The sequence below is a fragment of the Chamaea fasciata genome, unplaced genomic scaffold (genome assembly GCF_029207755.1).
Source record: "Chamaea fasciata isolate MVZ Bird 193981 ecotype frontalis unplaced genomic scaffold, bChaFas1.0.hap1 SCAF_1, whole genome shotgun sequence".
In the NCBI taxonomy this organism is placed as follows: domain Eukaryota; kingdom Metazoa; phylum Chordata; class Aves; order Passeriformes; family Sylviidae; genus Chamaea; species Chamaea fasciata.
The window spans coordinates 131,973,879-131,992,473 of NW_027094086.1; the positions used below are offsets into that span (position 1 = coordinate 131,973,879).

Sequence of the window (18,595 nt, forward strand, 5' to 3'; positions counted from 1 at the left end):
TCTGCAGTCCGGGCTGTGCCTGAGTGGCGGAGACCTTTGAGCCCGGCAGGCGCAGCCGGGCGCTGCCGATAAATGGGTGTGTAGGCAATTCTGGGCAGCGATTCTGTTCTGAGTGAAAGATCCACGAAAAATAGACAATATCCCCACCCGCCGTTGCGGCTGTTAGCACCCGAGAGGCCAGAGTCGGTTTGTGCAACTTAATCTTTTTTATCTTACTTGAGGCGTAGTGGAAATAACAAGACATTCTTATAGAGTCAATAGAAAGTTTAGATCAATGTCTCTGATAAAGTTAGAGCTGCACTTAATTACAGTGGTGCATTTTGAAAGAGACACCTCTATTTGGGGATTTTACTTTCTGAAGTATTTTTATTATCTTCTCCTGTCCTGGCTAGTTGCAGATATTGTGAATGCATTCCTCAGTTGCTGTGTTCAAGGAACTAACATTTGATGGTAGCATTATTAGTAGTTAGTCCCTGCCTATTTCACGAGGAGCGTGCCAGGGTGCGCAGTCATCACTCGCAGGCTGTGGCTGTTGGATCAGCCAGGAGACCTTTCTCGGTTCTCTCAGGAGAGATGGGAGCAAGAGAAGGCCTGGGTCAGTTATTCTGCAGTTTATGGGCCACAGGCTGGGAGTTTATCTTTGTAAGGATTATTTGCATGGTCGTAAACACTTCGCTGCAGTTAAAGGTAATACGTGTTAAACATTTAAAGTGGTTTGCAAGAACATACAAATGTTGCAATTCACGCAAGAAGGATTTTGAAGATTTGTTGTCTTTAGAGAACTTACTTGCAAAACATGGCTCAAATACTCCCAATCTCAAAAATTACTGAGATGCTTGCATGTAAGTAGAAAAGTAATATTGCTGGTTCTACATAACTTAGTAATGAAACTTGAAAATATTTATCCCTTGACTTTTTTCTGCAAATTTTGAGCGTAGTCTTACAATATGTTTTTCTGTTCCTCAACAGGTTTTTCTTCACCGGGATAAAGCCATGTCTGAAAGTAGTAATATCAATATACAAAAACTAACCATTGTTCAGCAAGCAATAGCTTCTTGTTGTGGAGCTATAATTACATCATTATTTGGTAAGGCAAACTATGAAGCTGGCCACATAGAGAATCTTACAAAGTGGTTACTCTTCAGTTTGACTCAGCATGATGTCTGCTTATGTATGTTTCCACTAATATGTTCAACAAAGCTATTTTTTGATAGTTTTCTCTTTTTTGTTGTCTTTTTAAAAGATTGGTTAATTGAAATCTTTTGTGTCCCTGATAATCTCTATTTCTAAACATAAGAATAATACTTACTGACTTTGAATTTTTGTTTCTTTTTTTATTCCTTTTGGTGTAGTTATTCATTGCTTTCTGCTGGGAAGAAGCAAAATCATTATTAAAAATTAATTTCCATATTTCCTACTGCTTCAAAAATATTTTAGATAAAAGTCTGCTTTATAGTATAACACACAAATCCTACAAGGCTGGTCCCAGTGAGGCGTAGTAATAACATTTGTTCTCTGATGTCTTTCCCTGTCAAATACTTTTATTGTTGGATTTGGTTTGGGTTTGGGTTTGGGGGGGTTTGGTTTTTGTTGTTGTGTTTGTTTGTTTGTTTGTTTGTTTGTCCCCTAAACACTGCTTTTAAGGATACATTTTTGTTACTCTGTTAAACTTATGGATAGTAGATGGAATTAATCTTCTGCTTCACATTCAGTCACGTCACTCAGGACCTCCTTCCCCATGCACAGCTAAGGAGGCATTGGTTGGTTACATTCAGCACTTCATGTCTCTTGGAATTTACAAGCTCATTAGGTCATACTTTGTGCTTCTGTTGCTTTTTATTTTAAGATAGCCTTTAGTTGTGACTTTGTTTTTAATGTCGATTAACCTGCAGGGCAATTTTCTAAGCACGATTTCCCCCCACAAAATCTCGAAATGTTTACAAAATAGGATCTTACCAGGAACGTGTCAAATTCATAGTCTTTTTGTTCTGTTTCACTATGTGTCCTGTATATCAAAACTGTGGAATTCCAAAGATGGATTTAAATTGTGTGCACATACCCACAACTCTAGTACAGGGTAAGATGATGGTGCTCAAGAGAGGTATAGGAAGAGACTGGTTTCTGTCTGAAGTGCCAGCCTGAGATGAGCTAGAATAGCGTGAGTGGCTGAACTGCTACAAGATGGCAAATTTTAAGCAATTTAGTTGAACTCTAGGAGTCCCATTTTGATCCCTACATTGAGAGACTGAAGTGTGAGCCAAGTATTCAACCACCTGTTAGTCAACTGAGAGGCAGCAGCAGAGAGCTAAGTTGTGACTGCATTGCCTGAGCTTAGGAGTGTCTTCAGTGAGACATGGATAGAGTGTTTGACTTTAGCTGACACTTGGTGAGTAAGGTTGTAGTTCTTGTGTCATTTCTGTCAACTCTGTAGATATTTTAGATACCTTAGAGACTCAGATTGGCCCGACTGCTTATATGCAGGCAAGTGAATCAAGCCCTCAGCCAGTATAATCAGAGGAAGGTGGTCCAGCTGCCCTGTCACTGCAATGTTCAGGATGTCTCAGCCTGTGTTAGTTGTAAGGGCTGCAGTGGAAGCAATGAAATGTTCACTAAACCTTCACTTGCTTTTCAAGAACCCCAACGTTTTACATATTTTCTACATGCAGCAAAAAAGAAAAATACATAATGAATTTAACTTTTTTTTTGAAAGTTGCATTATGATCAGTTTATTGAAAAAGAACAAACACATGAAGAATGCTGTGTTATTTTATATGCCAGAGGCCAAAATTTGATTTTGTATGCCTTGTGGTATGCTACTGATAAAAGGTTGGCAGCAGAACATTATATAACAAGTTGTAGCAATTTCCAACAACATAGCACAGTGGTTTTTGAATGAGCTTTGTGTATCTCTAATATTTCTTGCCTATGCAACTGTCAGTAAATTAGAAAAGACTTGATGTCTTGCAAACCACACAGGGTGTGTGGTTCTCTTTTTGTCTTTAATAACATTGTCTGCTAAGAACCTTTCTCTCTGCCTGATAACATTGTAAAAACTGTTAGGTTTTTTTTCTCCCCTCTGGAAACAAAAAAAAGGGTTGTAGAAGTTCATGATAAGATATCTGTAAACTTCTACATTTTCAGGGCATCCAGGCCGTTTCTAAATGACTTCTGTTTCATTTTAGTAACTCCTCTTGATGTTCTCAAAACCCGACTGCAAGCCCAAAAGCAATCCATTCCATAAAGGTAAACAAGCAAGTGTGTAGTGTAATGGGGGACACAGTTTGCTTTTTGCTCTTCTATTTAGCTGATAGTTGTCGTAATGCTGTGCTCAGGTGCAGAATGTTTGAATTTGTTTCTCCAGTATAACTGGGGGGGGATGAAAAGCAACACACCAGTATATACTAAAGAGACACAGTAGAAAAAAATCCCATACCTCCATACCATTTTAAACAGGCTTTTTTTTTTTTTTTCCTGTCTTAATATTCTCATTATGGTAGAAGGTACAACTAATACTGAGTTGAGTCAAACAATAAAAAGCTGTTACTAAATTAATAAATGTTTCATCAGAGGGCTTATGTGATCAGGATGTTATATCAAAGTTCATCTCCTCCAGAATCCAGAGGTTTTTGAAATGGAGAAGTCTTAAGTCACTGGCCACTTGGGTTCTAAATAGATGAAGATATTGTGCTCTCAAAGATGTGGTAATGGTTCCTGCTATTTACTTGTACTTAGTAAATGGGATTTAAAAGGAAAGAAGATGACTGGTTTTGCATGTTGAATGTGGAGGTGAGTATTTACAGTCGCACTTGTAAATGAAAATAGGAAAATACTTGTGCCTTCTGTCCTGATTTTGAGTAAGTTCTTAGTCCCTCAGAAATGTGCAAATGTGAAGCTTAAAGTATGTTTTTTTAGTGGCAGTAATATTATATCAAACAGGTTGAAAGTACGTGATGTAGAAGAAATTAAAAACAAATGGAGGGGATGATTTAGTATTAATACAGACCAAGATAAGAAATAATAATAATAAGACAGATAAGATTATTACCTCTGCTTGAAGTGGATGCTGAGGCTACTTAATAAAAGATTTTAAAATCTGAAAGATGTTCACAGTTACATACAATAGTGATTTACAGGTCTTGTGTTAGTTTCACCTTTCAGCAGATGGCAGTGTAACCTAAACATGTCTCTTAGAGCCACATGAAGGCAGTTCCATTTAGTTGGCCAGTCTGAGTAGTACATTTGTACCCTCTTTCCTTTAACCTAATTTGTCATTACTCACTTACCAAAATTATTTTGCCCCTCTGTGTCTAACCATTATATCCCTGTGTGCTGCCATTATATCCAATTTGAAATTGCTGCTGTGTAAAACAATCTTACAAGCATTAACTATATTCTTATCCACCATTTTATTAGGGAAGTGTTTTGTATACTCCAATGGCCTCACAGATCATGTATGTGTTTGTGAAAACGGAGACAGCAATGCCTGGTATAAAAAACCTGGGCATTTCAAAGGGACATTGGTAAGAACATTTTACGTGTGTATAAAACTGTGTATTTTTAAGTAGCATACTGTAAAGTTTTCAGGTTTTTGCAGGTTCTGCTGAAATCTCTTATCATTGGAGAGGGTTTACACTGCTGATTGATTGTACCTTCTACTGTCTGCAATAAAATACATATTCCTTCCTTAAGATGAACAAGGAAGCAGCTGCTCAGCTCTCCTCACAGGTTTCTGGCTTTATGATTTTATTTTCCCCACTTCCCCGCATATTGGTAGCAGTTGCTGATTGCAGGTAATAATTTTCTCTTACCTGCTTACAGCCCTTGTGCCCACACATCTCCCAATATAGTCCTGAGCTGAACTAATGGTGCAGACAATGTTTAAAGTTAACTTAATGTGTCAGGTCCTCTATCCATTGAGACTTGTAGGACTAGCATTTTCTCGGACACTTGAAACAGACTTGCTGGCAGATACTGTCATGATGGTTCATTAGTCAAAATTTCTTTTGACTCTGCCATGAAATTAAACCTGTGATCAAGGATTTTTCAGAATTAAAATATTGAGAATGGGATGGGTTGGAGGTTAGGTTTGTTCCTTCTTTCTCTAAAGAATTTTTTCCCCACAAGTTACCAAGGAGATCAAGTGTTAGATACTTGAGAGTACTTAACTAAAACAAAAAAGTGGACAAAAAGTAGAAGGGAAAAATAAAGCAAGTAAAAGACAAAGCTTGAAGCAGCTGCGTGCTTTTCTGCTTCTGGCGTTCGGGGAGACGCGTGTCTGCCGCTCCTGGAGGAGCTCAGCCGCCGCAAAGCACGCCGAGCGGAAAACGGCTGTTGCTGGCTAGAAGAGTTTCACTGTAGCCAAAAAGATCCAGTCCTGAGAAATCTACTATCACCAGGTCGACCTGAATCCTAAGTTTTTTCTCTGCCACTTGCGGAGGCTGAGCCGCTTTTCTGCCTCGCCTTCGAGCTTCTTCGGCGCTGCTCCTCTTGCTGCAGCATGACCCTGCACCCCCTGCGCTGCCGGGACATCCTGCCCCTGCCTGCCGAGACACCCTGCCATCCCAGCTACCAGCCCGGGACTTTTCCACTGTTCCAGCTTGGTGCTCTGAGGATCCTGCAGGGACACCGAAACCAAACTGCCCTGGGTTTTGTGAAACAAAGCCCTCAAGGTTCTTGGTACTGTTGTCGTTTGTCATTAATGCTGTAGTTGTTTGGTGGAGGGGGAGTTTTTTTTTTGTGTTTGTTTGCTTTGTATTACATACTAGTAAAGAACTGCTATTCCTATTTCCCAAATCTTTGCCAAAGAACCTCTGATTGTAATTTTACCTAGCAGATACCTGTCTTCCTAAACCAAGACAGGATGTTAATGCAAAAGGTGTCTTCAGCAGTTTTACAGTTTTTGGTTTTTTTTTTTTTTAATTGATAACTTTACAGGTGTGATTTTTTCAATTAGCTCTACTATGTAATTTTAGAAAGTGACTTAGTTTTCTGTTTGACATGAATGTATGCCTGGTTTTGCCATAACCTTAAGAAGGTGATTCTTAAAGAAAAACTAGTATCATATAACTCTATCTTCTTTAAAAAAAAAAAAAATGAGTCCTATCTTTTATCTATACCTTCCTGTTTTGTAAATTTGTTGAAGCTGGATTATAAACATATTAACTAGCTAGTATAAAAGTGTCTTTTTTGTTAAACCATGTTAGGGATTCTTGGCTTCCTTTCAAAGCTGGTCAAGTTTGTTGTAATAAACCATTTCTTTGTTTTTCTCATTCAGCTTTTTACCTCACAGGATTAGTCCATCAAGGCTGTGTCTCCTCTAAAGCTATTTGCTTTTTTCTTCCTCTGAGTCCTTTCTGTGGTCTGCCAGACTCTATCTTTTGAGGCCCTGTGATAATGTCCTTAGGCATATTCTAATGGTTTTAGGCATATTCTAATCCACTGAATCTCAACCTCTTTCCCCAGATGTTTTAAGAAAATGAGGTATCCTGACATTACAAAATTTGTGTTTTGCTTGTGATTTCAGTTGAATGATCTTCAAGGGTTAGTGTTGCTCTGCTGTCAGTCTCCTGGGAATATACAGGATAGCTGTAATAATCATCACAAGCTTGTATATGGTATAGTGTATATACATTGCATGTATGGGCTCATGTTGTCAGAGGAAGCTAGTATTAAAGAATCTTTGAAAATTAGTTGCTGTTTCATGCCTAGAAACTCTGCTACATATTGAAAAAAATATTTTAGTGGATTTTTGGGGGAAGTTTCCACAAGTAACTGCAATGCCATATTAGTCTGAAAATAGTTATTCACAAGGCTGTCAGACACTGAGAAACACTTAGTACTTTGGCTTTTTAAAGATGGAAGGAAATTTTTAATTTCAGTCATATAAATTATTCTGTTCAGCTCAGTGGAACTGTTTGCATGATTAAGTGTGATAGCTTGTGTAAGCAGTTACAAAATTGGGATCTTACAATGATAAGCCATTTTAGAAGCACACTTCTAAAGACATTAATTTTGTGTTCTGCCAACTAAAATATGTTACTAACTACAAAACTTTGTAGCTAATTATTGCTCTTTGCCTCGTTATATTTTTAGGATGCATTTGTGAAAATTATTCGAATAGAGGGAATTAAGCTGTGGAGTGGGTTTCCCCCAACACTGTAAGTTTTATGGGTTTTTTTGGTAACATGCGGTAAATTATTGTTAAAAAATTACTTAATTATTTTGAAATTATTCTGCTTATTTCTAAGTTATTTTAAAAATGTGGTCAATTCTGAAGTTACAGACTAATCAGTTCACTCGGAAATGTCTATGGATAGTATAATTTTTGCCAGATTTTAGAATTTCCTGATACATTCTCAGTAGTGAAGCAGGATCAATAAACTTCTCATTCTGCCTTTTTTTTGTTTTGTTTTGTTTTGTTTTGGTTTTGTTTTGGTTTTTTGGGTTTTTTGTTTGTTTGTTTGTTTTTGGTTTTTTGTTTTGTTTTTTTTTTGGGGGGGGGGGGGTTTGTTGTTGTTGTTGTTTTACTATAACCTTTCCTTTGACAGAATCATCGAACCACAGGATCAGACCTGGTCACTGCAGAGAGCCTGTCTTCCACACATTCTTCTTGTTGTATCTTGTTACTTAATGACTTGCTTTCAGGAGCACAGCTATTTCCAGACATTCTGGTGTTCCACCTCATTACGCTCGCTCAATTTTTGTAATAATCTTCTTTATTTCAAAGAACTTTGGGGTTTTATTCTGTCTGGATAAACAGATAATTCATTTTCTCTCTACAGGAGCAATTTACATATTTAAACAGTGCAATCAGATCTCCTCTTAGTCTTCTCTTTAGGTTTACAGCCCCAAACTGTTTTATCTTTTTATTCATATTAACCTGGTTCAGATAGAAATTAGACCTCTGTAATTATGTTCTCCTTCATAAACTAAGAAAGTTTTTGAATATAACTTGTATCTTGCAAGGTGCAAAGTGGGAAGTGCCTAGTGGGAAGCATTGGTACGCTTTTGATTTGCAGACAGTGCTCAGTGTATAGGCACAAAAAAAGCAGAGCATGGTGGAGCCTTGTTTACCCTCCAGTATGTGGCAATTTCAAAATATCAACCTGAGGACCTGACTGAACTGTTCCAGTCAATACAGTTTTTTACAAAGCATGTATTCTGATCTCCAGCAGTGAACTAACTTCTTTACTGGAAAAAGTCACACAAGTAGAAGAGAAGATCTAAACTAAGCAAGTTGGTTTTCCAAGCATGATGGTCCTTGGTGTTTCCTGGTAATGGTGATACATGCTGTATTGGCACAGACATAACACAGAAGTGTAATTGCCATTTTATAGAAAATTGTGATGCTTTACCCCTACACTGAATGATTATTGACTCTACCTGTTGTTACTATAGTCTGTACTCTGCTGGTATGGAAAAAGCTGACATTTATGCATGCTACATTGTCTCTCAAGTAGTGAGTATCATGGCGGTTGATCAAGAGCATAATATCCAATTGTTACATAAATAAAAGATAAGGTTAGTAGTACTTCTGTAATATTTTGTTTGGGTTTTTCATTTTCAGATCTTTCACTTCCCATTCTTTATCAAAAGAGTTCTGGTATGGAATAGATTTTGACTGAGATAATATACCATCATTTTACTAATGGTTTTCCCTAATGAGATGAAATCCTGGGAAATGTGTGGGTTTGAAACTCTGAACTAGAAGTAGTGAATCAAAGCTGTGGGATTTATGTTTTGTTTTGTTTTGTTTTTTTAATTAATCCATTACACATAGCTGGAGATTTAACTTTTTTTAAAAATAAATAAAATATCAAGACAGTTGACTTTATTTTCCTGCTTTCTTTGTATTAATTTAAATTTTCTCTCTTATATTTTAAAATAATGGCAATTCCTACCACAGCAATCTGTTTTACTTGCTATGACCAACTGTGTGACCCTTTGAAAAATAGACCAGGAAAGCATGATGAGCACATTCCAGTTATTGCAGGTTCCTTAAGCAGATGTAAGTTGTCTTCTGTTTAAAGAGAAAACTGGAACATAATACCTGCATGCTGTTTTCTTGGATTTGTTTTGTTGACTTTTATTTAAAGTCAGTAGGCTGTGGGCTTAAATGAGGGATAGGAAGGAATACTGTCATTACCCAGTATTTCTTGGGCAACAAAACCCTCTAACCTGGAATAAAGAGATTTGGTTTTGCTGAAACACTTTACCTACATTTGTAATTTGTTCAAAATTTTATATTTATAGATTTCTACCAAGGAGAGTTTAATTTAAGTCAGTTCTGCTATCAGTCTAATAATAAACATCATTATTTGCTATAATAGAAGGTACATAGGTAATTACAACAAAGATGAAAATTGGACTTGTACTGGTTTTACTGCTGTATGATGTGGATGGAATTTGTATATTTTCTTACTTTTGTTTATCCTTTTCCTCATCTATTTTTGTAGAATTAAGTCAGCTAATATATTTTAGGGCTTTTTTAGAAGGGTCTGATGATGCAGTTCCATGTTCTACCTGTGACAACCATGGGTGCACTGGCAGACCAGTGGAAATAGAATTGCTATTTTGTGGTGGTGTAGCACATTATTCTTACTAGGCTGTTCCAGATTTTAAATTCATGTGTAAAACCTTATTCCAGCAACAGAAGAAAAATTCTTGGATCTAGTAAAATTTTTAATGTCTGTTAGATGTGTGGTGGTAGCTTGTTACCGAATGAAGACTCACTGACTGTCGTGCAAGATGCAAGAGTTACTTTATCAGCTACAGATTGCCTGCTAATCGTTCCTGATGGTTTAAAATAAGTGGCAAAGATGCTTAGAAATCAATAAAATCTTAAATCTGTAACCAAAATTCTGTCCTTAACACAAAAAAAAAAGCCTTAAACATCAAGGTCGCTTTCTTCACGTTACAATTTAAAATGGCAACTAATGAAAATAATTGAGTGTAAGTACTCGAAATTTTCAGCCTATTTATGTGTTAAAATGAAGATTTTAATTTTGAGCCTATTTATGTGTTAAAATAAGGATTCTCAATATGTTACATTGATTACAACATGCTAGCATTGAAAAAAAAACCCTGAACTGAAAATGTAGGTACTGTGAATAGGCATGCTTTTCTTATCTGGAAAGGAAACTTATTTTGGGAATTAGTTCAAGGAAAATGGGAGAGTTGAAAAGAATCAAATATAAAGTAAGGTGAGACATGACTTGAATGTTCAGGAAATTGTACTATTAAATGTTGATTTTTCTAAAAAAGCCATGTTTCCTTTGCAGTTGGTTCTGTCACTGTGGTGAGTCCCCTGGAGCTGATCAAAACTCAAATGCAGTATTGCAGGTTGTCCTACAAGCAGCTGTACCTGTGTATCAGCACCAAAGTGGCTGTAGATGGGTGGGTCTCCCTGTGGGCAGGCTGGACTTCTACTATTCTGAGAGATGTACCTTTCTCAGGTAAGGTTTATTTTCCATGCAGGTTTTTGTTTATGTTTTTATATTATTTTTCTGTGCTTTTAGGTAGTTGTAATGGTTGGCTTTAGGAATGACTGAGATTTACTTTTTCTCTTTTGAGCATTTTATTTATAAATTCTCAGAAGATGTGATTTTTTTCCCCTCATTTTGTTTGTGGATACCAGATAGGATTCATTGTTACATTCCCTTTCTCTGTACTTAGACTCTTTCTTCTCATCTTTAGCCTACACACGGACTGCTTTTGAAGAGTTTCAGTTGGAAATTTTCTCTGTGATAGAAATAGTGGCTATTCTCTAATAAACATGCTGTATCTAAGGGTTCTGTTACATAATTTTGGAAACCTGTGCAGAGAGTGACACAGTAGTGTCTTCAAGATTGTTTTTTTTAATCAAATTAAATTTGTTTGTATAACTGCTTCAAAAAACTCTTTAGCAAGACTCCAAAGCTGAAAGCCTAGAAGAAGAAAAATCTGATTCAAAGCATAACTAGTCCTAGGGCTATTACTTGAGATAACTGGGACAGATGTTACAGTGGAGACTGCTAAACGACCAGAAAGCCTCTGTCTTTTTAAGGCCTGTTTTTGTCAGAGCAGTTTTGGATCATCAGACATCAAATATTGTTGAAGCAGTTTCTGTCATTGGGGTAGTACCAGGAATAACATCTATAAACACTTTATGCTGGCCCAGAAAAATTCTTCAAACCTATTTTTAGAAAGATTCTTATTCAAAGTTGGTTTTGGAGTCAGAGAACCTTTGAAGTATTTGACCTGCTATCTCTGTTTTCCTATTTCATTCTTAAGATGATCTGATATCAAATTTAATTCTGTGTTTCCAAACAATCTAGTGAGCCAGTCGTTGGTTTGGGCTGTTACAGGATATGTGTACCCAGAGTAAATTTGAAATTGGCTGGGCTGTGAACCAAACTGAGACATAAGGGGTATGATGAGGATATTTACTTTAAAATTGCAGTTGGTAGTTAGGTGAGTTAACTGAATCAAGTCATTTCAGCTGCCTTCTTTTCAGAATTTATAATGCTCTGTTCTCTTTTACTTAGCTACTGGATGGTGTTTGAAAATTTTGATTGGAATGTATTTCCTGCTTAAAGATCCAGTTCCTTGATGGGACTTAATGTAGTCTTCTGTGATAGGGAAGGATTCTGAAACTATGAAAACATGGTTTCACTAAGGCTAAAGACAACTGCCAGAATTCATCTGAATCTTTTCTCTGAAGTGTTTCCTGTTCAATATTTATTTTTAATTTTCTTATTTTTTTTCTCTTAGGCTGTTCTCTAAGGTTTGCAAGGGAACTCTCAAATTCTTCATCTGATTCCTGCTGTCTAACTTCAAGAAGAAACTCTTGTTCTTTTATTGATTTTTTTTTCTGTAGCAGTGTGGCTGGAGCTAGTGAGCTTCCTTCCCCCTGCTGCTTTTAACAGAGTGGGAAGATCAGAGCACTGTGAGGGAGTGCATAAGGAAGAGGGCACTAAGGTGATGTTCATTCTTCTCAGCCCTTTTCAGATTCTTGTGTCCACACCTGCTGTTCTTCCACTGATCCAAACCAGGCTTGTTGATTTTTAGTCAGTTTCCACACTGCTCTGGCATTCCCTGGAGAACCAGTGGAAAGTTCTTTGTGGCCATGATGGTAGAGGCACAAGTTAACCTATAAGGCAGTAGCTGCATGTTGAGAACTACTCAACCAATAGTGGGCAGGCAAGTAGAAGCATGAGTAAAGGAAAATGTATATTAAAAAAACCCCAACAAACAAAAGCCATAAAATTCTGCTTGTATAAAGCTAAGGGTGTTTAATACAGCTTAATGCCGTCTCTGACTGTGTTTCCTGATAATTTTTTTTCCTTGTAACTGCTCTCTATTTGCTATGATGTGCTCCCTTTGTACCTTCAGTCTGAGCTCCTCAGTTTGCACGATGCCCCAACAGCATCTGAGTCTCAGGTGTTCTCAGTTTGCACCTTTGCTGCAGGGAGTTCAAGTCAGCAATCTCAAGAGTTATAATCAGTGTAACACTGAGTTGAGAAAGTAGGTCCTATTGAAAACAAACAGAACAGCATGACTCAAGAAGCACAGGATAATTAGAATTCCACTCTGTTCTTAGCCCAGTTTATTATGTGTTCCAAGTATGTTCCTTGGGATGCTCCCTAGACTGAACAAAAGTTATGAATGTTTATAAACATAAAAACTGGTTTAGTAATAATATTTGAGTCCTTCTTTGAGCAGTGTCACAGACAATATATTTGTGAATGGTATTCAGGGAAATGAGTCCTCTAGGTGCTAAAGAAAATTTTGGATTTAGATAATTTATATTAAATTAGGGGTTTATACATTTTAATAGTAGGCTCTCCTCAAAATCTCTTCTGAGATACTGCCTACTTTTACTTTTGCAAAATGTTGGAGGCTAGGCACATGTGCTGGTAGTCTTCATGGCAAGAAAATGCTGTGAAATTTTTCTGCTGGCACAATCTCTATAACTCGGCGCTGAATGAGGCATAGTTATCTTTCAGGATATGGAGCTATCATTTGAAGTATTTAGTCAACCAAATGCCATGAGGAATTACTCTCTAATTCAGCCCAGTAGTATATAGTTTGAAGTTTTAGTTAGAAACCAGAAAAAGTGCAGTTTAGTTCAGCAGATGGTCACAGAAACATTTATTTTATTCCTAAAAGTTGTTTGTTGACTTTCCTTGACAATCCCCACAGAGGCATTCCCCTATTAGTAATTCCAGGGAGCAAAATCATATTTTTCGGTTCTCTCAGAATTAAATTTTATACTATGCCTCAAAAAAGTATGTGGCAGTCCTGCGCAACATTTCATTTTGTATGAAATGTGTTTTTATAGAATTAGTGAGGTCTAGGAAACATGAAATATGCCTGAAAACATAGCGAGTAATTACATTTATGTTATGATTTATGTTAAATTGAATATGAGTTTTATAATGCTTGGGTTAGATTGTATGAAGGTAGGGGTCACCTAAGGGAATGACAAAATGATTAGGCTAATTTGTATCATATGAAGTAATTTGGGATATGGAGAACAAGGAGCAATGGAGCAATCTGTCCATGGGTTATCACATAGGACACTTATTATGCTTTCAGCTCTTGTTTCTGTTTGCTTCTTTTGCCACAGTAGAATTCTTAACATCTGGATTTGATATAAGAATTTTTGTATTTGACATACAAATCTGTTGTAATGCAAGTTTATTTTTTTGTAATCATAGCAATGTATTGGTATAATTATGAACGTTTCAAGAAGATAATGTGCAAGGAAGTTGGTGCAAATGAACCTACATTTTTTTGTTTCTTTTACTTCAGGAGCAGCATCTGGCTCTGTAAGTATATAATTTCATTTCTAGTACTATTCTTTATTATTATCACTAATCAGCTATTTAAAAGAGGTATGATTTTAGATGGTTCTCTCAGAAATGTTGTATATTTGGGGGTACTTGTACTTTAAACACATGTGGTGTGGCTTTCAACCTGACCAAATAAATCCGAATAAACTACAGTGTTCTGACATACAAGACCTAAAAATATCATGTGCTTGGAATATCAAATCTAGTTTTAAATTGTGTATGCATTTTAATTTAAAAATTTAGGGTTAAATTTTATTTTTTTTTTGTGCACTAACATTAAGACTGATTTCCTGATAGATTGCAGCTGTCACAACTCAACCATTTGATGTGAAAACACATAGGCAGACTCAACTTTGGGATAGTGAAACCTTAAAAAGCAAGTTGCTGATAAGAATTAAAAAACCCTATAGTGTTTCAAAAAATAAAACTCAGTATTTTAGGTTTGTGTATGGCTTTTGGTAGGAATTTTAAGTGTTTGCCACTTCTAAAGTATATGTAAACATTTTATCACTCATGTATTTTTTCTTCCCAAGTTGTAGTATCTAGATAAGATTTTTTTTTATCACCTAGGAGAATGCCATATTTCATTAATGGCATGGAAGAGGGAAAAGGTGTGAGTTCAGTACAATTTAGCTTAAGATGGTATAAAATTGAATCAGAGGAATCCAAAGCTATTACATTTAGGCAGACTAATTGCAAATTTGAGATGTCCCTGCTTATTGCAGGACTAGGCAATTGGACTAGATGACCAGTAAAGGTTCTTTTGAACCCAAACTATTCTATGATTGAAGTAAGTTATTTTTAAATAGGCAAAAAATTAACTTCATAGCAAACATTCAGGTGAACAGTGATCTATTCAAAAAAGTCTTCCAACAAAACATTCACTACCACTTGCTCCTACATAACAACATTCTTGTGATAAGTATTAGACTAGAAAGTATTGTGCTCAGGTTGTGTATTTTTTTACCTTCTTTTCATGTGATTTCAAAAAAATTATTTTTGAGGGCATGAATGTCCCAAATAATGTGTCCCAACATCTTTAAAGGATGAAAGAGGAAGTTTCTGTTTTGCTGTCATCAGTCGAGCACTGCTCTGTTTCATACAAATTGAAGTTGTGTATAATACCATTTTTTCCCATTGCTTGGGATGTGGACCAGTGAAAGACTTTCATTAACCTAAATAAATATTATATCATGGCTTTAAGATTACACACCATTAAAATGAGTATCCAAATAGTTTCTGCTTAGAAAATAAGTGCTCACTTTTAGGCATGAGATTTCATTTTCTCGGGTAATTTTTTTTTCCCCTAGAGTAATTATTGAAAAAAATGTATTATTCTTTGATTGCAGAACAAGTATTTAAAAAGTTTTAAATATAAATAGTTATGTTTTTAATTCTTTTCCTGTGCTGATGAATGTAAGAATTCCTTCCTAACACCACTTTGAAACACGTCTGCCATATATTTATGACATTAATATTAACCAGATTAATTTATATTTTTAAAATTCTATGTAACTGCTTTGGTTTTTTTTTTCAACTGTATCAGCAATCCAGTAAAGACTATAGCAGCTGTTCATATATCTTATTCTAGGTGTTACTACAGGTCTTTTCCATGTCTTGCTGTTTCAACTTGTGTATTTGCATACTTCACAAATTTAACATACTGTATAAATAAGATGGATAAAATTAACAAAAAAAAGGAGTTAAACCTAACAATTACATTTGTGACTGTCTCTGATTTCTAAAAATATTATTCTGTGGCTTTGTATGGATTGCCTAATTCACTGTTGTCTTGTACTGTCTTAAGTTCCACAGAGGGACAATAAATCAACCTGGGCAGTTATGAGGAAAATTGTTGCTAGAAATGGGATTACTGGATTATTTGCTGGTAAATCTTTTCCTGTCTCTAAAAAAATTCAGACTAGAGAGTTCTTAATTATAAATGTTTACATGCATAAATTATATATTTCCATTTCTGTGAACACTGTCAGTTATGCAATAGTGTGCATATATTAAACAGCAGACATGCAGACTTTGGCCTCTCCTGGGATCTTCTTGGTAGAGTACCATGGGATAAAGCCCTGGAGGGAAGAGAGGCCCAAGAAAGCTGGTTAATATTGAAGAATCGCCTCCTCCAGGCTCAGGAACAATGTATCCCAGAAAAGAGAAAGTCAGGTGAAAACTCCAGCAGGCCTGTATGGAGGAAGAAGGAGCTCCTGGACAAACTCAGACACAATAAGGAAGCCAGCAAAGGGTGGAAGCAATGACAGGTAATAACCTGTCACAGAGAAATGGTCAAAGCAGACAGGGATCAGGTTATGGCCAGGGATGTCAACAGCAACAAGAAAAGCTTCTGTAGGTATGCTGGTGATCAGAGAAGACAAAGGAAGACAGTGGTCCTCTCCTGCACAACTCTGGCAGCCTGAGGTGAAAATGACAAGATACTGACATTAAAATGATATTGAGATAAAATCCTATTGTAGTCGATATAAAAATGACCATCTGCAAGAGACATTCCAAATCCAGGATACTTACCAGACTTCAGCACACTGCACTGGCTCATTGGGGGCCCTTGTGTGAATGGCTGCACAGCTGGTTAAGCCTTGGAAGACCTGTGTTTGCTGAAAGAGATTAAACTGCTTTACTCACTGTACAGTGATGGCATAGCTGGGTAACAGGATTTGCATATTTCAGAGCACTGATGCTAACAGAGGCCAAGACAACACAGAGTGTCAATATTATTGATACTGAGTTCTGTAAATAGATTAAAACACACTTAAGTCCTGACACATGGGTAGCAGAGTTTAGAGATACTCCTGATCAGCAGGCACCAGTTGGGTTCAGTTGGCCAAATGTAGCTGAGGTGACTGGGGTTAGTCTGTCTGGCTCCTTGCTGCTGTTCCAAAGCCACACAAGTTCTCCATAGGTTGTGTGTCATCTGGGCTGGCTCTCTCCAGACATCTTTGCATTTCAAGTGAAAGTAGAGGGCTAGGCTAGCTGTGTGTGGACAAGGGGATTCAGCCTAATTTCCCTTCCTCTAAACTGGATCACTTTCTAACCTGCACTGGCAAGATCACACTTGACGGTAATGGGAGACATTTTACACTTAAATTCCATCATTTATACATGTGGCCAGGATTCTTCATTTTAGTAGAGGCCACCTCTTGTGTGCTGGAGCACAGGAGCCCTGTGGGGCCAGATGCGCCAGTTGCATGGAGTCAGAAGGGGCAGAGACACAATGGACTTGAGGCAGGCAGACCATACAAGATGGCAGAGATGAGGGCAAAAGGTTATTACACTGGTTAACACCTACAGCCAGTAAATTCAGTATTTTGAGGTGTGTGAGCAGGTACAATCCCAGCTCTAACCTGATACCACTATGGTACTGATATATTGTGATCAACATATTTTGTTGCAGCACTTAGATCTGAAAACAAATAATAGTGAATACTTCTGTGTCTCTTCTGGGCAGGTATTACTCCACGGCTGTTTAAAGTTGCTCCTGCTTGTGCCATAATGATCAGCACGGATGAATATGGAAAGTCTTTCTTTTCTCATTTAAATGAAAAAAAGAATCAACATCCTTAATTCTTCTTCATCCACTTGTTTGAAGTCAAAGTATATGACAGAAGTTGTGCCAAATTTAAATCTGTGAAGATGTTTTTTAGAATTCCCAGTGAATTTCTGCTATTACATTTGGTAACTAAATAAAGCTTCATTTTTAACTTTCACAAAGAATTAATTCACTCCTTTTATTAAGACTAAAAAACCACACATCACCCTTAAACTATCACTGAAGATTTGATGACTTCTCTTGCAGCTGGAGAGAAAAAACGAAGGAAGAACAAAACAGAAAGGAAGAAGAGAAAAAAATTGAGGCTGGACATTGCAATGAAGAATAATGACTTCTGCTGTGTTAAATTTTCAGTCATGATTAAACATTTTAGTTGGGTTAAACATTAAACATAGTTGGGTTTTAAAATTATGTTTAAAGATGTTTTAGGTTTCCAGTTGGAAGACATATTTATTTCTCAGTAAGGAGGTTGAGACAGAGTGAATTCAATGAATACTTATTTATTATTGTTGCTTGTCATGTGTTTCATTCTGTACCTGTTTCTTATTTGCAGCTCTGTATTTTGTGAAAGTGAATATTATAAAAGCTTCTCGGGTTTATTTTAAATGAAAAATTCAGTTAAACTGGAAAAATACTTATGCTCACTAGCTGCTGAGAGAGCATGGTGCATACACTCATAGGGGCAGCAGGGGATTTTTGTTTAAGGTAATACTCAACAAAATTGAAGCACACCTATGCATTGAAGGCCTGTACAGGAACTCTGCAGGAACAGTCCTTTGCCTGTTTCTGGGAGGCGCAAGTTGTCACTGTCACAACACTCCAAGGCAGGGCCAGGCCATGCACACTTTGTGTGGGGGCACCTGTTTTGGAAGGCCAAGGTTGCTGGCATAAGGAGAGGTGATTCCCTGCCAGCTTGACTCAGCCCTGTGCCCCTCTAAAGGGAGAGGCATGTTCAGGTTGCTGCCACAGGCACAGCCACCTTCTTCCCCAGTGTGCTGCACTCTTGCAGGGACAGCTGCAGCACTGCAGTTGCCAGCAGGCACCTGAATTACTAAATCAGAGCTGTCTCTGTATGATTGAAATTATTTTTCAACTACCCTCACTACCTCGCTCCTTTCATGCATTTTCAATGCGATTGTTGAATTCTACTTTTTTTGTGTATTTAATGAGGGGGGTGCTGACACCA

General features: G+C 37.0%; 1 protein-coding gene across 1 annotated transcript; it reads left to right on the forward strand.

Annotated features, from left to right (window-relative positions):
* Positions 1-986: 986 nt before the first annotated feature.
* On the forward strand, positions 987-17,955 carry SLC25A40 (solute carrier family 25 member 40). The gene is given in 13 exon segments (XM_066198108.1): positions 987-1,087; positions 3,183-3,223; positions 3,225-3,243; positions 4,414-4,520; positions 7,093-7,157; positions 8,883-9,007; positions 10,281-10,454; positions 13,701-13,771; positions 13,773-13,811; positions 14,133-14,218; positions 15,647-15,723; positions 17,308-17,534; positions 17,656-17,955. Coding segments are annotated over 12 exon segments (1,014 nt in total). The 5' UTR covers positions 987-993; the 3' UTR covers positions 17,424-17,534; positions 17,656-17,955.
* Positions 17,956-18,595: the final 640 nt, after the last annotated feature.